This window comes from Osmerus mordax, chromosome 22 (assembly GCF_038355195.1).
Source record: "Osmerus mordax isolate fOsmMor3 chromosome 22, fOsmMor3.pri, whole genome shotgun sequence".
Lineage (NCBI taxonomy): Eukaryota > Metazoa > Chordata > Actinopteri > Osmeriformes > Osmeridae > Osmerus > Osmerus mordax.
Window position 1 is genome coordinate 7,933,375 of NC_090071.1, and position 24,153 is coordinate 7,957,527.

The 24,153-nt window shown below is 51.0% G+C and overlaps 1 protein-coding gene across 1 annotated transcript; it reads left to right on the forward strand.

Annotated features, from left to right (window-relative positions):
- Positions 1 to 2,619: 2,619 nt before the first annotated feature.
- LOC136966153 (Krueppel-like factor 7) lies at positions 2,620 to 22,734 on the forward strand. Its single transcript, XM_067260568.1, has 4 exons — positions 2,620 to 2,979; positions 17,451 to 18,084; positions 21,254 to 21,377; positions 22,653 to 22,734. Exons 1-4 carry the CDS (start codon positions 2,878 to 2,880, stop codon positions 22,702 to 22,704), a joined length of 912 nt encoding a protein of 303 aa, XP_067116669.1. The 5' UTR covers positions 2,620 to 2,877; the 3' UTR covers positions 22,705 to 22,734.
- Positions 22,735 to 24,153: the final 1,419 nt, after the last annotated feature.

The window sequence follows — 24,153 nt, forward strand, 5'->3', positions numbered from 1 at the left end:
ACTTTCTCTCGCTCCCTCCCTCGCTCCCTCCCTCCCTCGCCTGCCCCTCCCAGCACCCACGGGGGGGGGGAGATTGAACCCCCGAAACCCCTACCATTCATTATCGCTTTCCACGGCTCGTCGTTCCAAAATCCCCCCCCCTTCCCTCCCTCGCTCCCTCCCCCACTCCCCCCTCTCCCTCATCTGAAGACGAACAGAAGAGGGAAAGGCAGAGAGAATACCCAGCCTGTGGCAGGGCCACAAGTGCACCGCCTTGGAACAGAAGATAAGATCACCGGTGGCAAAGACATGGGAAGGAGACCATGTGTGAGGGGGGTTTTGGGGCCCGTTCACGCACACAAGCCCAACACACGAGCACATCATGCAGACCACTCGTGAGGTACTCATCACAATCCACCCACCCACCCCCCCCCCCCAAAAAAAAGTTGTAGTTGAATCAAAGGACTTTACTTGTCATCAAATAGATACAAAATAAAATAAATAACAACTCTGGCATGAATGCCACCTCATAATCGGTAGCAGAATAGAATATCAATGCAGGTGGGAGAGAATAGTCTCCTCCAATGAACAGTCAGAAGAGAGGTCCCATTAATCTTATTCTGTTTAAATACAGGAGCTAACTCCTGCTAATGGCAAAGCCATATAGCAAAAGGCCAAGGGCATCTGTCATGCGCTGGGGCCCTGCTAAACTCCAATGATATTGTCCCACTCCTTCCCCCGGGTGCTAGGAGAGAATCTGGATGGAACTGACATGATTAGCAGCCTCATATTCTAGTTGATGGATAGCGGCTGTTCCATTATTAATACAGTAAAAGCACTAACTGCCAGGTAAGAGCAATGTCAGCAGCATCAACATATAACTGTGTGTGTGTCAGAGGAGAATGGCAAATGGGGTTATTTCTTTATCTATGATATGCATGCGCTGAGGGGATTCTCAATTGGAGAGAAAGAATAGGCCAGTGATGAAAGCTTTCCTTCTGAATAACCAGCCTGTGTCAGCACTCACTTTACTACACACCATGGGCTGGTATGATACGGTCTCATAAGCTGTGTGTCTGTGTGCGCATGTGTGTGTGTATGTGGGGGGGAGGTGGGTTGGGGGTTCCCCCCGAGATGCCCCCCCATAGCCCCCCCTCCACCTGCAGGCGTTAAATATTTACGGCCCAGTCGAGCGTGCAGAGATAAGCAAAGCAGAGAGGCTGACAGACACGGCGGGCCCGCTGGTCTTCCTGGTGCTAGACCAGGGGCCGCTAAACCAGGCTGGGACTAGTCATGTGGCTTTGCCTGCTCTGTTATTTGTTTGGCTTTCATCTCATCTCAGTGTATTTTCATGTGCTGAGCACACATGGGGAGGTTTGGGATATGTTAAGGAAGAACAAAGAGAAAGAAGAGAGAGAGATACAAACAAACAGATAGAGGTAGAAGCAGTAAAGAGAGAGAGAGAGAGAGAGAGAGAGAGAGAGAGAGAGAGAGAGAACGAGAGAGAGCCAGAGAGAGAGCCAGAGACAGCAAAAGAGCCAGGGAGCAAGAGGGAAAAAGGGAAAGAGGAAGAGGAAAAAGGGAAAGAGGAAGAGAGAGAGGGGGAAAGAGGGAGACGAACGTGTCAAATGGATAAATGTCAGTGGGTGCTTCATTAGCTCCCAGCTTGCTCTCCCTCCCCAAATGCCATGTGTAAATCGCATATCCAGGGCCGTCAGACAGCCTCCCAGAGCACTGTAATGAGATTACCGCCCTGTACAGTACTCTGTGTGTGTGTGTGCGTGTACTTGTGTGATTTGCTGCCTTACACGAAACCCGCCAATAAGTTACATTACTCACACTGAATAAGTAGAAGAAAAATTCAGCGGTACAATGTACTACGCTACTTTTTTGGCAACTTAGTTCCTGTTTGAAAGACCATTATGTAAATCAATGTTTTATTTATGTATATCTTCATTATGAACCTGCAGGATTTTAAGTGTATAGGAACAAAATAGTCCATTCAGTGGCTAAAGAGGCACTACTTGGTGGAAGAAACATGTTAATTGTCATGTTAATATGTATGACACAAGTGTATTACGTACTGTATGTCTATTGTGAATCACATCCTAAAAAGTCCTTTAAAAGTTAAGAAAAATAACAACATTCAGTTGCCTTCAAAGCATTAGGTTTTAGTTCTACAATTGCTATACTATCAATACACAGGGAGAATGACAGAGGGACCGCAACTTCCTCGACAGTTTAGCGTGCACCAAGGTAGATGTTGATACCGTTGCTTCTTCCTTAAAACTGGCAGCCGAGAGCTTCTATCAAATCTATATAGCCATCCATAAATAGCTCACCTTTCAAGCCCATATATGGCTTGAGTGACAGTAAGGGATATCGTATGCTGGCCCAGTGTTTTGCATAGCTCCTCCTACAGGCATCCTTCAGCGCCAGTCTAATCGTCTTCTCCTTGGATCGTCAACCCCATTTACCTTGTATGGTCACGCACAGAGTTGATTGACAAGCACGTCACGCCTCCTCACTCGCTTATCTCCTCCCCTTTGGCTTGCGATCAGTGTACGATCATCCAGCTTGTCTATTTGCCTGCTGAAACTGGGCACGGGGAAAAAAACACATCGTGGAGCAGAGAAAGGTTCAAACCTGGCAATACGGATACACATGGAGCCTCTACCAGCGCAACTTCCCATCTCTCCTCTACTTTAAATGATACGCTTCTGCATATAGTGTAGAAATAGTCATACTTTCTGAATTCATCTGCTGACCTTTTTTCACGTGTGTGTATTTCCTCATTTGGACCAAAATTAACATGGATTTAGTAATCTGAAAAAGTATAGGGGGACTCTTTTTTTTCGTGGAACTGCCTTTTATCTGCATACCATAAAGAGCATCACCATGGACGTTTTGGCGAACCATAGTATTTTTCAGGAACTTCAGCTCGTGCACGATACCGGCTACTTCTCCGCGATGCCCTCGCTGGAGGAGAACTGGCAGCAGGTAACTAGGCTACTTATTAAATGATTACTGCATAAGGGGTATCTCTTGATTGCTGCCATTAACAGTTATGCGCTTGGATAAAGGTGTCAACTTTTACGCGCGCATCTCCAGTTCTAAGCTTAGTGTAAGGAATATGATGTCAAATTTAAATTAAATGTGTAGACTAGCCTATACCCATTTGACAGGTGTAAGCCAGTAGCCCGAAGGCACCAAAGGTTTAGTTGTAGGCTACATTACGTTATATTTGGCTACTGTGCACAATCAAATAGCCTATGTGAACTCTTTTAACTTCAATTCAGCTTCATTTCATTTTTCACGTCCATATTGTCGGAGTGTTGTTGTGCATCGTCGAGAGCAGGTTGATATTCCCCACTGCCGTACACAGACCGGTGCGCATGGTATAGCTGTCAGAGGCAATTAGAGGAAGCGGTTCTAACAATGTAGACTCTGAATAATAAAAACTGACTAGTAATAAAACATCTACCCGCTTCCTTAAGCTCGTGGATGAATATTTTGGTCAATAAGAGGTTTCGTATTTGAATATGCTCTACACACGAGGAGGAAGTGAAAGCGTTGGAAATGTTGGGGATCACAAGTCAAGCATGACCACCCTGCGGGAAAGAGCTGCTTTCTAACCTGGATCCGGTTTCAGTTCCTTATTATAATGTTTATTTGCCCATTTTGTTTCGATGTATTTGCAATTGTGCACTCGGTAAGTCAACGAAATGTTTTCCATATGGAGATTAAAAAATGCTTCACTGTAAAGCCAGACCGCCCCATAAAACACTGATTTAGTTCATATGCTATCACAATCAGTACTACTACACAACAATAACTAACTAATTACCATATCACAAAATGTCTATAGACAGGTGACGGTTTAGTTCATGTGTTACTGATGCGCGCGTGGAAACACGCGACATGCCGGCTGTGGTCCTTTTAAGTCTACCTGCATTCGACTGGCATCATGTGATGACGCTTCTCGACAGTGGATGCAGGCAAAACCGGCGCATGGAAAGTCCATGCCGGTAAGCTTCTGGTGCTGGCGATGAAGGAGCTTTCGTTCATGCTAAATCTTCGCCGTGCGTAAAAGGAGTAGACTATCGTTGTCTGTCAACGGTGCCCACTCTAGTTCCTACTTTCATCAGCACCCCACTGTCCACCTCCTACAAACCCTTACCAACTATTTATTTCCTTTGAACCCTATCCTAGAGGGAGCAACTTTATTTTGACATCCCCTTCAACACATGTTCAGAGCATGCGAGTGATGTGCTGGGTGTTTGTGTGCAAGAGGAAGTGACAGGATCTTGCCACACAGTATGGCATGGGGGTGTGATGATAAGCCACAGAGACAGAACTGTCTACCTTCAGCGGCCCATGCACGCAAACTACACAGCCGGCCTCCTCAAAGGAGCGACGGTCCGCTGCCGAACCATAAACTGTCTATTTGGAAGGTACAACTGGCACTTTGATGACGTGCCAGTGCTGTCAGACACCATTTAGACGGTGACATTTTTATGAACCCAGATGCGTTGATAACCAGGTAGCGGCCTAAATGGCGCACTGTGTTATCCTTGCGACAAAGACCGTTGTGTTCCTTCCTGTTTCGAGGGGGAAGTGTCAGAGGGCAGGCCGGGTGAATGTGAGATTGGTGTCGTCTCCTCCGGAAGACATGGTGTGACAGGAAATGTCAAGTTGCACCGAATTCCAAAGACGTCCAATCCTGTGCCATTGCCACTCTTTTTGTTGGTCATTGCTCTTGAGCCACTGGGTTCAGTCTTGTAATTGTACTCCACAGGAGCTGTCTGTCAGTGACCTTGAGACACACTCTGACCTCCAACATACTATGTCCTGCCGTGTGCCATGCAGCACTTAGCCATGCCCATGAGGTCAAACGCTACCTTACTTCTAAATGTGATGATACCGCCGGATATTTCACATGGGTGAAGTCACACTGCCTATAGAAGTCTGTACAGTATGTGTCTGGGTGCATCCATGTGTGTGTGTGTAACGTGTGTGTGTGTGTGCATCCGTGTGAGTGCCAGTACGTGCGTGCGCGTGCGTTAGCTCCAGCAGCAGCCCAGACGCGTGTGATGTGATGACTGGGAGGCCCAGGACAGCGAGGTGGAGAGAGGCAGGGAAGTGCAACACACGCATATTCTCCACTGCAGGGTTTCACATTTCACACTCCAGTGGGCTGAGCCCCAGGGAGAGTGGCGGACGAGACGGCGAGAGGAGAAGAGAGACACAGGATCCTCGAGAGAAAACACACATGGAGCAGGTTTCTTCATTTACCCACCCCCCCACCCCTCAGCTCCCCCGGCTCCCCCCAGCCCCCTCCCACTGACTGGACTCAATGCCCCTGAGAGTATCCAGTGCCCTGTTAACACTGACCCGGTTCAGGCCAGCTGGCCCGCCTCACCCCGGGAGTTCTCCACCAGAATACACTCCCCCCTCTATAGGCCACCACTTCTAGAGAGAGACACACACAGACAGACAGAGAGAGAGAGAATGTGTGTTATGTAATCGCCACACATCAGGGGCTCTCCGATCGTCCCCTCTCTTCTACCCTTGACTCCTCTTTCCTCGTTTCCTTCCTCCCTCACGCTCTCCAAACCACCTCTCTCTCTTTCTCTCTCTCTCTCTCTCTTTCTCTCTCTCTCTCTCTCTCTCTCTGGCATGGTCATACAGAATAAAGCGTGGTCATGTAGACATTACATAATTTTGTCATGGGCTGAAAAGATGCGCATTGTTTGACTACAGAGGCTCCTTTTCCATTTCCCCTTGCTTTGTAACAGTGGATTCAATCTCATCGAGAGCATTAGAGCAAAGTTACAAACTGAAGTATCCATTCGTTCTCTCAGTCATGTGAGTCTTATCATATGATCTCAGGGTAATTGAATTCAGTGTGTGACTCCCAATTTTAGAGGTGTTGTGTAATGGTTGACTGTGTTTCAGACCCTCAGAGCAGGGTGTGGGACTGTGTGTTGTCTATGGGGCGTAGGTTTGAGTCATACACACACAGGGTATTAGGTATGCTTCTCTTGGTGCTATGAAAAGATGCTTTGTGGTGGAAACATCTTTAATAGGTTCCTCAGGTCTCCAGTGGTTAATTAGGAAGCCAAAAACCATTTTGGAGTAAAGACTTCTTGTGGGTGGAGAAATTCTCCATCTGTGTCCATTTGGCTTCTTAATACTAGAGATGGATAGATTTCTGAACACTGTCAGTCACCGAAGCTGGCAGGTTGTGTCCAGAATCGGAACTGTCGCTCATGTGCGCCCTCATTATTCTACTTGCACTCTAGAACACCTGGCTGACACTCCTTTCATCAGAGCGTGTGTGTGAGATGGGTGCTGGGCTGTGACCCCGTGACCTCAGAGTCATCACATATGTCATCACACCGCAAATTCACTCTGCTCTTCTCCGAGTGGCGGTGGGGGGAGTGTGTGTGCGCGAGTGTGTGTGCGCGAGTGTGTGTGTGCGTGCGTGTGTGTGTGCGTGGCAGGGGTGATTGCCGGTGATGGGTGCTGCTTGTAAGGGCACCATGAAGAGGTTGAAGTGTTGATGAAGGAGAGGACGGGGGGGAAAGATGTGTTCATTTGTCTGCTGCAGAGAGGGACATGGAAGAGGAGGAGGAGGTGGAGGAGGAGGAGGAGGAGGAGGAGGGGGAGGAGGAGGAGACGGGGGTGGAAAGCGGAGGGAACAAGCGCATCTTTATGTATGGATTCTGTCATCCTCACAGCCACCACGCGGCCGAAGCACCCAGGGATTTGATTAACAGCGGGGAGAGGAGCCAGTCATTCTTTTTCTCACACCAGCACACATGGCTTGGCAATGACTTTCACATCATTTGAGCAGAAAAATCGGAAGCTGTTACACTGCTTTACAGCGATCCGACACGCTTGGCTGCAATCCATCCCGGCGACCGGAAAGAAAAGCCACAGACATTTCCTTAAGTTTCGGATTTTTTGTTGCCGGTTTTTCTCTCTCCCTTGCTCTCTCTCAATGTCTCATTATCTTTCTTGCCCTCAATCAATTTGGCATCTTCTGAGCTTGAAAAGACCCATTACAGAAAGCTGATGATACATGAGATTCAAGAAGATTTGAAGGATTCTAGTACCTACGTGCCCCTCCCTGGTTTGACCTTTGAACCTCCTCAACCAGAGTCCATTCTCTGCATGCCCAGCCAAGCCAGACACGCAACAATCCAGACTATCTGACAACACCTGTTGCTAAGCAGCGCTACTGAACAGGAGGCAGGCTTTGGCTCATTTGTTTGTTTACTTGCGGGTCTAGGAGGATAATCCTACCCAGGGGACATCCCGGACCAGAAAGTCCGCCCTGTGGTGAGCCTCTCTGGGCCAGGAGGAGGGAGTGAGTCCCTGAACAGGCCTTGAACCAAGAAGGAGAGACAAGGGCAATTTGCGCTGTGTAAACACGGAAGCTTGTTGTTGTCATCGCCTCCCCCATCAATCACAGCCCAAAGAGCTCCACGTTGACAGCAGCAAGGACAGGCTAGGTCCTAAAAAGGGTCTGTATAAACCCCAGTGTTCAATAGTGAGAACCTTGATAGAATTTCCAATACTATGTTTGCTGTGAGATAAGTACCTGAACCGCGGATGCTAGTGGGTCTCCTTTAGTGTAGACACTATGGAGCATTATAGTCACAAAGCTTTCATGTTTTAAAGAAGTGTATGACAGTGCTTTTTTATGTTGCAAACAATCACGTTTTGTAATGGGGAAGTTGCAAAACACTAGGGGCACTAGATAAATAGTCAGAGAGATTGTGTGTGTGTGTGTGTCAACGAGTGTGTGTGAAACCGACAGTGTGTGTGTGTGTGTGTAATGCACACGTGTGTGTGTCTGAGATTGAGTGTGCGAGCGTTTGCATGCGCGCCTATGCCTTCAGCTGTGCGCCACAATATGCAAACCCAGCGGTATTTCCATATGCTCTGAGTAATCGTTTCCCCTGTTCCAACTCAACCTGGCCACCCTCCAGTCAGGCAGTGTGTCAGGACCTCTGTGTAATGTCTCCCTCTTTCCATCCATCCATCGCTCCCTCCCTCCCTCCCTCTCTCTCTCTCCTCGGCTGTCTCTCACTCTGTGCTGGCTGCTAGCTGGCTGGCGAGCTCCCATATTACAGTAATACAACACATCCTGGAGCTGTGGCAGTCCTCTGTAGGGAGCGGGGGAGAGGAGAGGAGAGGAGAGGAGAGAGATGGCTGCAGAGCTTGGCGCTAGACTAGACTGCTAAACTGGTAAATAGCCTGAGGAAGTCTACACCAGTGATTTAATGAGTCGCCTTGCTCACTGTTTTTCAGGATGCAACTATACAACCAGGCCCAGTACAATGTTGTCCTTTATCCCTTTGACTACATTAACAGGGTCTTGTGATGCAAATGTTCGACACGACAAGGTGTAAGAGAATATTTCAGAGGATTTGTCTGTTTACAAGACAGTATCCCACCTCTGCCTGACATAGCTACAGTACGACTCCTATTCACTCTAGTGCCCTACATAGCCCAGGGCTGTAAAACTATGCTAATTAATGACCCAGTCACCAATGGCTTTAGTCTAACATTGGGTTTTCTCCGTTCCAATAGGGGAAGTTATGTGGGTCACTAGCTATTTTTGTCAGTGATGTTGCCGGGAATACCTTGGGGAACAGCTACTGTTTTATAAGAGAGGCCATCAACAAAGTTTTGGTGTGTGTGTGTGTTTGCATGTGTGTGAGTTGATCTATAAAAGTGTGTGCGCGTGAGCATGTGGGTGTGTTTAGTATTTGGAGGACATTTCTCAAAGACTTGGCAGTGCCCACTCTGCGAAGGTTCAGTGGAGCAGGTCGCATGTGCACACTTAAATCGCAGCTTGTCTGAATTATTTAGGCTTGAACTGCTGTAACCAGCATGCCAGCCAGCAGCCGTTCAGCCAGTCTCCGGGTGGCTGTTTTTCTTCAACCCCCGTCCCCCTGTCCGTCCGTCCCCCTCCCCCGCCCCCGTCCCCCTTCCCCCCCCCCGTCCCCGTCCCCGCCCCCGTCCCCGCCCCCGTCCCCCCCACCGTCCTCTGGGTTCTAACCAGCCAAACCAAAGGCCCTCGGTCAATCATGGAAGGCCTTCATCCTAATTCTCCCTCAAGCGCCTGCGTGTGTACTGGTCTCCTGGCGCCAGTGTCTGGCAGAAAAAAGGCTTGAGGAACATGGAGGAACACTCACTGAAGTCAGGCACTGAGGGTGGTTGAGATGAGGTCATGTTCACAACATCTTTTTATTGTTTTACAGCAACAACTAAGGTGGCAAATCACCACCTCCAGCCTCTACAGGGCCTAACAATTAATATGTTGAAGGTACAGCACTCCCTTCCTTATGTTAACCCCTGCCTTTCGATTCAATCAGACTTTTGTACTCTTTGCTAACCGCTAACCAGATGTAACTCATTGAGTGATTGACTACATTAGGCAGACATGTGAGAGTGGATCCTGTTTCCAAGCACCCAGAGGTTATGAAGAGGCCTGCGATGTCTTGTGATGGGTGCAGTGAGTCATACACATCACCTGGGGGGTCCAAAACATGACCCATGGATCGGAGATCGGCTGTTGTTGACAGTGTCACACTGTCTGATGCACAGCTGTGCGCAGCTTGCATTTCAAATCGAGTCGCACACCCACACACACACTGTTGTAGGTCAAGGGGGCTTACCCGGGTGACTAACATCCATGGTGGCTCTTAGACCCAGAAGTCGATCAGTTCTAGCACACAGACGAGTGACCCAGCACTCCGTCTCCCCTAAAGAGAGTGTAATTACGGGGATGGAACGGGGGTTAGAAGTGGCTGCACTCTGGCTGAGCTCTGTCTGAGGAGACAAAGCTGGGGCAGGAAGACAGGCAGGGCAGAGGGGGGACTGGGTTCAGCATTGCGTGCCTCCACAGCCTAATCACACAGAAAGCAAACAGGCTGTGCCCTCCTCTCTCTCTCTCTCTCTCTCTCTCTCTCTCTCGCTCTCTCGCTCTCTCGCTCTCTCGCTCTCTCGCTCTCTCGCTCTCTCGCTCTCTCGCTCTCTCGCTCTCTCTCGCTCTCTCTCTCTCTCTCTCTCTCTCTCTCTCTCTCTCTCTCTCTCTCTCTGTCGCTCTCTCTCTCTCTCTCTCTCTCTCTCTCTCTCTCTCTCTCTCTCTCTCTGTCTCTCTGTCTCTCTCGCTCTCTCGCTCACCCTCTCTGTCTCTCTCTCACCCTCTCTGTCTCTCTCCCTTTCTCTTTATCTCCTGGAAGAGCGCCCACCGCCACGAAAGGAGCAGAGTAGAGACGTCTTTCAATATTTATGCGGCTTGAGCCAATCTGTGTTGCTCAGGTTTGTTTTGAAAGCATTCCTGCTTGAATAAAGAGAGTCCCAATGACAAGCTCCTCCTTCTCATGCGAGCACCGACCAACCAAGCCTTCCCTGGCCCATACAATCACACCCCCTCACGCACACACACACTGACCCCCCCATCGCCATGGTCGGCCCGCGTTTGCCCATAACCCCTAGTTGACCCCACTAGGGCAGAGCTGTGCTGTAACCAGCACTACTGTGACTGTACACAACCACCCCACAATACCCTTACTGCAAACACAGTGCAATCTGAAGGCATACAGCCTGAAGACTTGCCTACACACACACATACCCAGTATCACATGAAAACAAACCTGGCCACTGGCAGAGCGGATGGCGTTTTTTTTCTTCTTTTCGCCTCACGTAAAGTGTCGTACGTGGCCACGAGAAAGAGAGAGAGAGAGAGAGGCCATTTTGGTTCTTATCTCTGCAGACTCAGTGCCACAGTTGCACTTCCCCGTGTTGGGACGTGACTGGGGTTCCAACTGCCTGAGCCCTTTGAGTGGCACCAGCGTGGAGGAGGAAGACGACTTTTTTTCCGGTTAGCCGTTCCCTTTATCTTTCCACTCCTCCGTCTCTGTTATCCCCCCCCCTCCCCTCCTCCTCCACCACCACCAACTCCCCTCCACTCCCCCACCCCCCCTCCCCTCCTTCTCCACCACCACCAACTCCCCTCCACTCCCCCACCCCCCCTCACTGCTCTTTTGTTTTGGAGGGCCGTAGCCGGCAAAGTCTCATTCTCTCTCTCTGTCATTGTGCGCCGTAATGAAGATTAGCCAGCCTGTGGAATACAATGGGGTCCCCCACATCCGCCATACAAACTCCCCCAAATCCTACCGCAAGCTGTTAACCCCTGTGTAAAACGCCTGTCGCCCCCCCCCCCCCCCCCCCCCCTTATCCCCCCCTCTCCACCGGCATGTGTAGGGGGGCCGCTAATGCTGTCTGACTGGTTGAATGGGAATGGATGTATCCTGATTAGATTAGCATGCTTTTGGCAGCTGAGAGGGCCGCTTGGTGACTTGGACACGATAAACAGCGGCTCACCCAAATCCAGTTAAAGAGAGACAGGGATCACCTCCCCACTGAACACAACATTGCTACAGACACTCAGGATTATCCCCTGCCTTCCACTACAGCCTTTCCTCTCCCCTGCTCTCCCATGCTCTCCTCCTCTCCCCTGCTCCTCTCCTCTCCCCTGCTCTCCTCCTCTCCCCTGCTCCTCTCCCCTGCTCTCCTCCTCTCCTCTCCCATGCTCTCCTCCTCTCCCCTGCTCCTCTCCTCTCCCCTGCTCTCCTCCTCTCCCCTGCTCCTCTCCCCTGCTCTCCTCCTCTCCTCTCCCATGCTCTCCTCCTCTCCCCTGCTCTCCTCCTCTCCTCTCCCATGCTCTCCTCCTCTCCCCTGCTCCTCTCCTCTCCCCTGCTCTCCTCCTCTCCTCTCCCCTGCTCTCCTCCTCTCCCCTGCTCTCCTCCTCTCCTCTCCCCTGCTCTCCTCCTCTCCCCTCCTCACTCCTCCTGTCCTTCCTCCATCCTGTCCTGGAGCAATACAGAAATTTTCACAGCTGGTCACCGCCAATTTAGGCAAAAAGGAGAGCATTGCTTCGCTCTTAAGAGGCATCGCAGGATGTAACCGCTGGTGCATAACAGGACCAGGGGAGTACAGAGTAATCACCGTGATTCTCTGCACACATTCTATCCGGTGTTCACAGCAACATAATAGGAACCATTTTGCACAATAACACAGTGCTTTTGTGTTGAGGATCCCTGTCAATAACGGTTCATCTCAGAGGTGTCTGGCTCCCAGCTGGTTTTATTGGTATTGAGTTGTTATGTAACTACATTGACGAGCTGAACATTGTATGCAGAGTATAGAGACATTAAATGTCCACTTGTACAGTGTGGCTGGCTGGCTGGCTGGACAGGGAAAGCAATTGGAAAAATGGTTGCGCTCCACTGAGCAGAGGTCTCCAAGTCTGTGCCCCCATTCTGGCCTCCCTTGGATAAGAGCTTCTCTTTAGCCACCAAACAACCTCCCCCATCAAAAGACTGGTTTCCCATGCTTGTTTTCCCCGGTTATCTCTCAGTAGCTCCGAGATGAATGGACCTGTTACCTTCGAGGAGAGCTGGAGATTTTGCAAAGGCCGGCTTTTGTTTTCTATTTGTTTCATCCATGAAACCTGCTCAGCCAGCCAGACTGAACACTCCGTCTTTCCGCCTGGTTGTCAGCGGCTCTCCCCACACGCCGTGCCCTGTGAGGAGAGCCTGAGGCAGCAGACTGCCGTGTGTCTGGATCTCCTGTGAAGGAGGGGCTCTCGCTGGGCGATGCTATACTGCCAGGGTAATGTTGTCTGATAAGGCTGTGTGTGTAATTAAGCCATCGCCGTGCTCTCTTATCTGTTCCTGAGCTACGTTGAGACACTGGAGCCGGGGAATGAGCGGCCCATTAGTCAACGGTTAAATTACTTTTCTCCTCGCCGCCGCCGTTTGCATCAGAGGAGGACGGCGAGGCCTCGGCGTCTCCCACCTCCGCCCTCGCTCCATTTCACTGAGCTCTTCCCCGGCTTCAGAGGGAGAGTGGGACCATTAGATGTCTGGGAGCTAACGAACCCTCCATGTGAATATGGAGGATAGTCCCAAGTTGTAAGGTATTCAGATCAGGGCCAGGCGTCCGGAAAGTGGAATATTATCTATCTCTCCCCGGACTGTCACTGACTCTGTGTTGTTCCCTGATGGGCTTAGCTTCTGCTCTCACAGTCAGTCAGTCCCATAGACAGAGCCTCAGATCTCAGCCTGACTTGCTCAGAGAGACTACTCTCAGTACAGGTGCATGAGGTGTGTGTGTGAGTGCGTGTGTGAGTGTGTGTGTGTTGGTTCGAGCTTATCTAAGTATTGCTCAGTGAAGCCATAAATTAGCCCCTCCGTGCACCGGCAGGGCCACTGCTGATGAGATCACGCACAGGCGCATCATTTCCCATCGATTAGGAGGTGTGAAACACGCACGCGCACACACACACACACCTCAGACTGGCAGGTCGGTGGCTGCAGTCCGGCCACTGGTCATTTGGGTGTCAGCTAAGAGTGATGGGCTGGCTGGTTGGCTCTCATTGGATCAATGGCAGAGCACAGGGCAGGACAGTCCGATAGCACATCGCAGTGCAATAACACACACACACACTGTGTGACAACTGTCCAGTGTTCTGACTGCAGACGCAGGGTTTGTTTAGCCATTAGAGCCGTGTGTGTTGGGAGGCGTCGGCTCTGTTTGTTGCTGAATCAGGAGCTGCTGAGCTTGCTGAGCTTCTCAGAATGCGAATGACAGAAACGCTGGAAGGACAGTTGGCATCGAAACACTCGGAGCCTTTCGGGAGTGCAGGGTGTGGCCTCTCTGGCTGAAAGGGGAAGAAAAAGAAGGTGGATTGATACGAGCTGAACCTTCTCGATGGAAAATGGCATGAAAAGGAATCCAGACATTCCCCAAAGAATATGTTTGGTCCTTGGCCCTTGGTTCCTTGGCCCTTTGTCCAGGGTCACATGGTCTCGGTTTAGATTTCAGAGTTGAGTGGTGAGAGGAACTCCCAGCTGGGTGTCGGGGTAAAAAGTGTGGGAGGAAGCTAGCTCTTTGATGCTAACGGCGTGCTGAGTGTGAGCGGGCTGATAGGGGAGAAGCGTGGGTAGAGCTGGCAGAGCTGGCACTGCTGTGCCATCGTTCCAGGGGGCCCAGCAGGGGGCAGGGGCAGGAGCGCCGTGGAGAGAATTCATGTCAAGACGGAGAGACGAGGGCTTGCAGTGACTAAAACAGGGCCATCGCTTCCCTTACCGTGGTTATAAAAAGAGCTGTCAGTATGTGTGACTGACAGGTGGTTCACGCTCTTCTCCCACCTCTAAATGTTGCACATGAGTCATCGTTTGTGTGTACGTGTGTGTGAGTGCATGCGTGGATCTGTCTGCATGAGGATATCTACCATTGCGTGTGTGTCTGCTTGCATGAGGATATTTTCGTATGCGCCCATTTGTGCGTGCGTGTGCCTCTTCGTCTCGTCCGTGTCCAGGGAGTGCTGGTGAGAGCGCGTTGCATGTAGACAAGCCAAAACTCCCAGGCTGTCTGTCTGTGTGCTTTAAGGTCAGTCCATCAGCCCAGCTCTTTGTTGTGATAACAGCAGTGGGTAAAATGTCATAGCACGCTGCCTCTGTTGGCCCAACACACCGACGCAGGCAGGTTCAGGCTAATCTCGCGCCGTCGGCTCCGTCGTGTCATTGCACTTCGTCGGAGGTGAACTGGCGGGCCGCTAAGTGACAGACCTGCATGATCCCCAGAGCAGGACACGGGGTCATTTCACCCTACTTCCTTGTCTTTAAAAGCCCTTTAGGGGATTCGCAGAGCTCTTTGCGTTGAGTGAATTTGTGTTGACGGTCTAGATCAGCGTCTGTACGTTATCCAGAGGGCACTCATAAGTGGGCTGTTAACCCCCCCTTCATCCTGCCCATTGTAAGGCATCAGCCCCAGACTGTCGCCAAGTCACTCACACACACACACACACACACGTCTTGGGTTACGCTCACCTTGTTGTATGCCCTGCAGACCAACACAAAATGGGGCAAGTGCACACTTCCTCATGTGCGCACACATGCCATCTCCATTTCTGCCTCTTTCTCACTTTCTCAGTCTCTCTCTCACACACACACACACAGACATAGTTGCTCCAAAACTGCAGAGCTGCCCTTCTCTATAACAATATTCCTTTAATGTCACCCCTCTAGGGGTATGGAGGAGGTGAGAGGGTGGTGATGCAGTGATTGGAGAGAGAGAAAGAAGAAGAGATGGGGGGGGGAGGGGTTAGTGGAGGTAAGAAGAGAGCAGCAAAGCTACCTTGGCCAGATAAGCTTGATCCTATTGTGCTGGCACATCTTCCCCTTGACCCTATCCAACACGCTCTCTGAACACCTCCACCCACCTCCACCCGGGCACTGCCGTCGCACGGCTTTCAGCTCAACCCCACACCATAACACTGGGCATGACCGAACCCACCCCGCCCGCCCGTTTCGGCAGTGTGTGTTCGTGTTCTGCTGACCTTGTGTGCGTGTGTGTGTGTGTGTGCCCGCTGAAAGGATGCTGTTAGGCTAAATGTCACAGACCCAGATAGGATTTACCACCCGTAGGGAGATTGAAGTTCCCTCACTCCCTCCCTCGATTGGATGCCTTCTCTGGTGCACCTCTGTGGCTTCCTCACCTTCACCTCTCCAAGCGTGTCCAAGCCTTTCTCTGCTACTTTACCTGCTAGCTATCTTCCTCTCCCACACACACACACACACACACACACACACACACACACACACACAGTTTTTCATTGTCAGCAGTCTGCTGAATAAACTCTGCTTTTAACTTGTTCCTTTTAGTGGCTAATTGCTCACAACCTCAGGAAGAGGAAGGAGAGAGAGGAGGAGGAGAGCTAGAGAGGGAGGGAGGGAGGGAGGGAGGGAGGGAGGGAGGGAGGGAGGGAGGGAGGGAGGGAGGGAGGGAGGGAGGGAGGGAGGGAGGGAGGGAGGGAGGGAGGGAGGGAGGGAGGGAGGGAGGGAGGGAGGGAAAGAGAGAATGAGAGTGTGTAGTTGGGGTTGTGGGGGGTAGGAAAACAACATAAAGAATACAAAAACATAAAACCAGTGCTGAGGTATTATGTTTGCACTAAGACAGAGGTTCCATATTTATTCTGTTATCACATTTGAATGTAAATACATTCAAACATACAAAGTAAGCTCACGTAATTGAATTTACATTTCACATGATTATTCCAGGAAACAGTAGGGAGCTAACAGAGAAAGCATGAAAACAATTATCTATAAAAAGCTTCTTCAAAACAACTGCATGCGTGAAGCGAAAAAACAAGTTTCCAAGCCCTGTCTATCGACAGTCTTGGCGAGCTGTTAATTTTCAGTTCATATGCAAATGTATCAGGCATCTCTCCCACCGAAAAACCCAAACAAATTCCTTTATTCCTGGAAGAAGAGGACAACAACAACAATCTCCTAGCAACAGAAGCCCCCCTTCCCCCCCCCCCCCAACAAAAAAAAAACAGAAAGAAAAAACTGTTTTATTTTTAGAGAGAGAGAGAGAGAGAGAGCACAGAGGGGGGAGTGTGAAGTAAACGTCTCAGATGTATGCAGGCGGCTTCCTCTCTCTCTCCTGGTAATGAAGCTCGCTGCTCTGTCTGTCGGGGCCCATTCTCTCAGATGAAATAGCTGGTGCTGAGAGACCCACTGGTGCTGCCCCCCCCCCCCCCCCCATTCTGCCTGTCAGAGTGGTTTAGCCCTGACAGACCTAACACAACACTGATATCAGGCTGTGTCGGTAGCTGTTCAAACAAAATGGCTTTATCATGTAATGTGGAGTAGAGTAGAGTCGAGTCGAACAGAGTAGAGTGGAAAAACGACCACTTCCTTCCAGACGGGTAGTCTGCCCTTGTGCTCAGCGAGCCCTTCCTTTATCCGAGATCTGCTACTGAATTTGTTGCATCTCGGATCTAAATCTAAGTATGAGGGCACTCTCCCAAACACAGCTCCCCAAACTGGTGTCTATCCATTACAACTTTACATTTCCTCAACATGGTAGACCTGCGTGCCTGGCTGAAGCGGGGGTGTTTGGGATGGTAGTGGGAGGGGGGGGGGTAGGGGGGACTGCTAAGATTCAGGGCTGCTCTCCTCCTCCCTTCCCCTCCTCTCAGCCATGGTAATCAATCACAGTGTAATCAGCCATCTCCAGCCAGTCAGCTGGTGACAGGGCAGGTCAGCTGGTCAGCCTCTACTGGGGAGCTTCAAACCAGGTTCACCTACGACAGCAGAGAGGCCCTGAAGGAGCCACATACGAGCGCTTCCCCTCGATCGTCGATCTGAAACGTCGACCGTTCTGAAGCGGTTGTCTTCAATACGCAAAACGTGTCAAGTGGAAAGACTCAAGTGTCACATTCTGGCATGTGTGTGTGTGAAACTGACTTCACATGTCGCGGTCAATGCTGCAAGATTTTCAGTTAGGGTTACCTACTTTTAGCTTGAGTGTGTGTATATTTGCACGTGTGTGTGTGTGTGATGGGTCTGACTCGTGTCTCCCCTCTCCCCTCCCAGACGTGTCTGGAGCTGGAGCGCTACCTGCAGACGGAGCCCAGACGCCTGTCCCAGTTCTTCGACCAGGAGCTGGACTGCCTGCTGACCCCCGCCTACCTGAAGGAGGACAGCGAAGAGGAGCTGATGGACCCCCTCCTCCCCAGCCTCCCCGAGGAGCCCCCCAGCCCTCCGCCCCTCCTCTGCCCCTCCCGGAAGCACCTCTCTCCCTCCTCCGGACCCAGGAAACCAAGGCCCGGGGCCGGGGACAGGACGGGGGCGGGTGGGGGTGGGGTCCACCAGGCACAGCTGAGTGCCGTCACCTCCCTGACGCCCCCGTCGTCCCCGGAGCTGGGCCCGCACCTGGCCAAGCCCACCCACACCCTGAGGGCCTCGGCCGACGGCACCCTCACCCTCAAACTGGTGGCCCGGAAGATGGGCCTCAGCGCAGCCAGGCTGGTGGCCGCCCACTCGCTCCCCCTGCCGGGCCGGCACGCCGGGGGAAACCCCGAGGAGGACGAGCCGGGCGCCACCTGCGTGATCGGGGTGGGGGACATTCCCGAGAACAAGAAGAGGGTCCATCGCTGCCAGTTCAACGGCTGCAGGAAGGTTTACACCAAGAGCTCCCATCTGAAGGCGCACCAAAGGACACACACAGGTGAGCCTCCCTCCCCCCCCTCACACACCCACGGGGAGAGCGGACCTCCGCCACTCTGAACACAAGTGTCCTTCATGTTCGACACAATTCCTCTCCAGTCTCTCTCCAGGTGAAGAGCGCACTCTCAGACCAGACAGGCCTGCCAACTCCTTCAACACCTGCTTAATCACATTAGCCTGAGTCATGCACCCCATCCATGCGTGTTGCTCTAGTCCTCAAGCAGAACATACTGTACATTTACTCCAGATGCTAACATGAAAATACAGTTCAGTTCGATTCCATTCAATTAAATTTGGACGTCCAGTCCAGTCATTAAGTCGTTGGTTGGGGCCTCCTTCTCAAGGTTGCCCCAGTACTTCCTCAGTGGATTCAGGGGGGTGGGGTGGGTGGGGACAGTGGAAACAGCCTATAATTCTCCCTCTCTTCGATCTCAATCCAGAACCACTCAGACCTCTGTCAGGAAACTGTCTTCCCCCTGACTAACTGCAGCATGATTGATGGATTGACCTGGATAAGCCGTAGTTTCCGAGTTTATTTGAGTCCCCCCCCCCCCATCCCCCTCCATCCCACACCTTCCACATCCGTGCTTCCTATATGTCACTGTGAAGGCACAGCTACCTGGGACATGGTAATGGTGCCTTGCTTATGTGACAAGTCCCAAGCACTTGTAATCTCACGCTCTGTGTCAGTTCTCCAGGCTCTGGGAGAGTGGTCGCTGTGATAGAAGGTTCAGTCACTGACATCAATAAATACCTGAGACAGACAGAAGCTGTGGCTGGGACAGGGGCTGGCCTAGGGTAGAAGTTAGGTCTGGGGTAGAGGTTGGGTCTGGGCCTGGGTCTGAGGTTGGAGTTGTGGCTCTGGGGCTGGGGCTGGGTTATGGGCTGGGGTAGGGGCTGGTTTTGGGCTAGAGGTTAGGCCTGGGTCTGGGGTATGGGCTGGGGTAGGGGCTGGTTTTGGGCTAGAGGTTGGGCCTGGGTCTGGGGTATGGGCTGGGGTAGGGGCTGGTTTTGGGGTAGAGGTTGGGGCTGGGGCATGGGCTGGTTTTGGGGTAGAGGTCGGGGCTGGGGTATGGGCTAGGGTAGGGGCTGGTTTTGGGGTAGAGGTTGGGGCTGGGGTATGGGCTAGGGTAGGGGCTGGTTTTGGGGTAGAGGTCGGGGCTGGGGTATGGGCTAGGGTAGGGGCTGGTTTTGGGGTAGAGGTCGGGGCTGGGGTATGGGCTAGGGTAGGGGCTGGTTTTGGGGTAGAGGTCGGGGCTGGGGTATGGGCTAGGGTAGGGGCTGGTTTTGGGGTAGAGGTTGGGGCTGGGGCTGCTGGAAAGCAGAAGTGGGTAAATGTAATTGGGAGACCCGATGCCACAGGGGCTCCATTCACAGAATGATTAGCAAGATGAGTTTAGAGATACTATTACTCAAATCCCCCTCTTTTTCTGCGTTGTTATTTCCATAAATTACTTATGGAGAAAAGAGTACGATTTAATCTGGAATTAGGGAGACTGTGGAAAATGACTTGCCGTGTAGAGCAGTTTATAAATGTAGTTTTTAATGCAGATAAGGGATTGTACAATTAAACTTTTGAATTGAGAGAATGTGTAAAACATGAGCTTAATACAGTTCCTCTCTCTCTCTCCATCTCTCTCTGTCTCTCTCTCCATCTCTGTCTCATTCTCCATCTCTCTCTGTCTCATTCTCCATCTCTCTGTCTTCATCTCTGTCTCATTCTCTGTCTCTCTCTCCATCTCTCTCTCCATCTCTCTCTCCATCTCTCTCTCCATCTCTCTCTCATATAAATATAACAACAGCAGTAAGTCAGGGAGAGCTGGCCTGTTCAGGACTCTCGTGCTGCCCCCATGTCCTCAGAGACCATGATACCCTGGTCCATAACAGGCTAATGGGGAGAATGCAATTAACCACAACCCTGGCACCTGAAAGACCTGTGTGTATCAGTGTGCCTGCCTGCGTTTGTGTATATGCATGCCTGTGAGCGTGCAATTGTTTCTGTGTGTGTGTGCTCTCGTCTGTCCATGCTTGCCTGCATGTATCGGTGTACATGTGTCAGGGGAGGTAGGAAAAGGAGGGGTGGGGGTGGGGGGGTGGGTGGGGGTTCAGTTGCTAGGATACCAGAGAGAGAGTATCAGTGGAGGAGTGTGGAGCTGAGTGGTTATCTGCTGCTGGAGGCACTGGTCTCAGCCTGCATCCCTGCTGCCTCCTCCCGCCTCCGCCACCACCCTCACCCCCCCCCCCACCCCCGCCGCGTACAGCACTACGGTTACCGTTGCTAGGCAACTGCATCCCCCCTCTCTGCCAGCGTGAGCGGTAATTGGCTGGTGGCACGGCGTCTGCTGATGCCAGATCCAGCCAGCTGCACTGCTGCCTCCTCGTGTTTCATTCCTGCTAGGTTGCTAGGCGACTGAGTCAGGCATCCATGTCTCCCGGTGAATAATATGATTGGTCGGTGAGCAAACAGCGGCCCAAACCTTCCTCTGTGGTTTTGGGAGGACTGAGGGATAGGAAGGTGCTGGGATATAGCCCAGTGTTGAGGGAAGGAGGGGTTCTAGTTCTGCTATATGTGACTTTTCCTGTGTGTTTTACTCAGATGGGTCCCATAGGTCAGAGTACATCCAAAAGGTGATCCCTACAGACGGCAGCTGGCAGCTTGCACATCTGGAGCTACTTTCCGTTTAGCAAAACGACTGGCCTGATCATCATCATCCTCATCCTCTCCCCTCCTCCTCCCCTCATCCCTCTTCTGCCTGTTCAGCAAGATGAGGAACCGCTGGGAGTCTCTCTCTCTCTCTACCCTGGTTGGAAATTCACCTCCCCTAAACCCAACCCCCCCAGAACCACCTTACATAGCAGCAGTTATCTTGAAAGGCGAGACGGTAAAATATGAAGATGAGATTCTCATGTGTTTCACTGATGTCTTGGAGGGAGCAAAACATATTTACAGTATGTTGAAATGCCTAGATAGCAAACCAAGTCTCTTCATACAGTCAAAGCTGTGTCATCAACCTAAGCCCATAATCTTTCAATGGTTTTTAAAAGCAACGTATTAATATGTATTTGATCTCTTTATTGCGAGGACACTGAACTGAGCTCAGATGTGGCACTGACAGATGAGGGATGAACACTGGTGTGTTGACAGGGTGCGTTTGTTTCGTTCCCTCCAGGTGAGAAGCCCTACAAGTGTTCGTGGGAAGGCTGCGAGTGGCGATTTGCCAGGAGCGATGAGTTGACGAGGCACTACCGCAAACACACCGGCGCTAAGCCTTTCAAGTGTAACCACTGTGACAGGTATGTCAAAACACACACTCGCTCTCGCTTTCTCCCCTTCTCTCTCTCTCTCATTGATGCTCCCACCCTTTAATGTGTAGCTGCTATGACACAAAGCTTGGAATGACATATTTGCCGTTTGGTAAGAAAACAGAGTGAGAGGTGGTTAGCTAATATTGTGGCTGATATGCTAACCTTCATAGAAACCGTATGAAAACTACAGCAATGGAAATTAAGTTACGAATACATTTAATTCAATTAAAATAGACATGTATTTAAAGATTGGCCTGACATTGACGTGAGGATTCGAGAGCGGGGCTGATAATAAAATGGAAATTTGAAGTACTAATGAACGTTAGCTTTGTTCGTACACATTTACACAGTAAGGAACTAAATAGTATTTGCGGATCTCCTGTCTGATCCAAGCTGTTGAGCTGCCTCTGGGACCTAGCTGGGGCCTGTGGGGAGGAGGAGGGGGAGCAGAGGTGTCACGTCACATCTCAGCAGGGCAGTAAATACAATATGTTACAGTGTCCAGATCCCCCCCCCCCCCAGTCTCAGACACATAACTAATTCTGGCCCATCCTGTCAGGACCCCCTAGTGAGTTGGAGGAGGGAGCGAGGGCGGACAGGATGGAGGGAGGGGGGGCAGCAACAGATCTGTGGCATTACAGCTGGCTTTGTGCCCCATGGTCGTGACTCATTCCGCCATCTGTCTGGCCAGCCAATCCCCTCCTCAGGGCCCCCCCCTCCCACGACACACACACACATCACCTCACTCAGGTTGGGGTGTAACGATGAGACAGATGACTGGTGGCTTATTGATGTGTGACGCATAAGCAGAGAGGAACACATTGACTGTTTGTGAATGTTTCTCAAAACGATTACATTTTTTACGATGCCCATTTGGTTCTTTTACAATTCCGTGCACCCAATCTTAAGTGAGAAGTAGCTCCTCATCCAATTTAGCATTCAGTTCAGGAAAAATGTTGATGTCTGTTGGTTATACCAGCCATGATTCAACAGATCCATCTGCAGCCTCCCTCCCTTTTCAAACTGCAGCTGCCGTCATTATGAGGACTTGAGAAAATGCTGATTATGAGTTAGTTACACAGTCTTAATTGCCTGTACATTAGAGCTGCCTGGGCGCTTAGTAGCTAACAGCAGCTTTTAAACTATTGACTAAATAAACACCCCGCTCCTGCCTTGGCAACACACTAACAAGTGCTCTCCTCAATATCTCTCTCCATCTCTCCCTCCTTCTTTCTCTCTATCCATCCCCCCCTCTCTCTGCAGATGTTTCTCCCGGTCAGACCACTTGGCACTACACATGAAGAGGCACATCTGAGGAGGAGGAGGAACAGGAGAGGGAAAGGAGGATAAGAGGAGAGGAAGAGGAGGACAAGGCGGGAGGAAAAGAAGATGGCTACCCGCCGTGCTCCGAGACGTGGAGAGGCGGGAGGGCCGGAACGGAAGCCTGGTCTCGTCAGGTGGCGGGAGAGGCTGCGCGCAGCAGCGTCGTCACATGGAACAGAGATGTGTAGATTTGTGTACAGACAAAACCGCCCATGACTGTCCTGGTGTCCTGGAAATGTGACCTAGCCAGGTCTTTATGCCCCAGTTATTCAGTGCCACAACACCGACTGCCCCCTGGGATGTGTGTGACTGGGACGTCAGGGAGATCTGCACCCTCTTGTCATCTGTCATGCTCCTGAAGGTTACCTCTCACAAGGAACTACTACCAGCAACCACGAGGTGACTCTATCAATCCAACCAGGTGTCTTTCTTAACGACAGGTCACATTGTACAGACACGGCGACAAGCCCTTAGCAGACGCTTCGCGGTGTGATTACGTATGACATTCACAAACTTGCCCTTCTCCCCCTCCATCGCTTGTCCCGTCTCTCTCTCTCTCTCTCTCTCTCAGTTCCTCTCCGCCCGACAGCTGCGCAACTGACACTTTTGAACCTTTTTGTAGAACCCCCCTCTGTCCAGAACGGGATCGTCTTGAAACTCACCAAACGTTGGCTTACATGCTGCTCCGACATGGACTGCCATATGCACAGAAGTAGTACAAGCAGCTAACTGCGACAGAAGCACAGACAGCTAAAAGAAACTCGAAAATGTGTAAAGATTATTTTCTTTCGAAATACCGCCCCAACCCCCCTCCTCCTATGAACGACTGAAATTTGAAGGACAGATCCCGTCATTAAAAAAAAAAAGTTAAAAAGAAAAGAAAAGAACGATTGAGAATGTTTGCTGATGTTATCTCATGTGTGTATGAGACAGACTGTATGGGACTGGTCAGAGCCTGGCTGTGGTTGGGAACCGCTAGCGCTCACAGGAGGGCTGGGCTTCACACTTATTCCCGGACAAACGGCACTAACCCTGTGTGCTCCTCTTGGGAGCTCGAGGCAGACGCAGCGCGCCATCACACGATGTGCTTCTCACTATCCAACATCAGACTGCATTCTTGCTAATGTCTAAAGTTCATTTCCATGGGCAGAGATCATTCCGCCTACGATGTGGGATTACTATGGGGGACGGTGGGGATTCTGATTTGTGTACAATCAAAGGGGATTGGGTGGCTCTCTCAAGAGCAAATAAATGTGATGAATGTACTGTTTTGTCAAATTTGTGCATGACACTGGAACCAGAGAGAACATTGGAGGAGATGGATATTAGTACAGTTTATAGGTGGCACTGGTAAACACATTACTGACTGTGTGGTCATGAGTAGTGTCAGTCAATTGTCTCGTATAGAAATAGCCAGATGTAGAAATTCACTTGCCCTCAG

Excerpts from the sequence above, each read along its gene's own strand:
- LOC136966153 (XM_067260568.1), top strand. The coding sequence starts at position 2,878 with ATGGACGTTTTGGCGAACCATAGTATTTTTCAGGAACTTCAGCTCGTG. Across the intron at positions 18,085-21,253 it reads GCACCAAAGGACACACACAG|GTGAGAAGCCCTACAAGTGT; the intron begins GTGAGCCTCCCT and ends CGTTCCCTCCAG. Across the intron at positions 21,378-22,652 it reads AAGTGTAACCACTGTGACAG|ATGTTTCTCCCGGTCAGACC; the intron begins GTATGTCAAAAC and ends CTCTCTCTGCAG.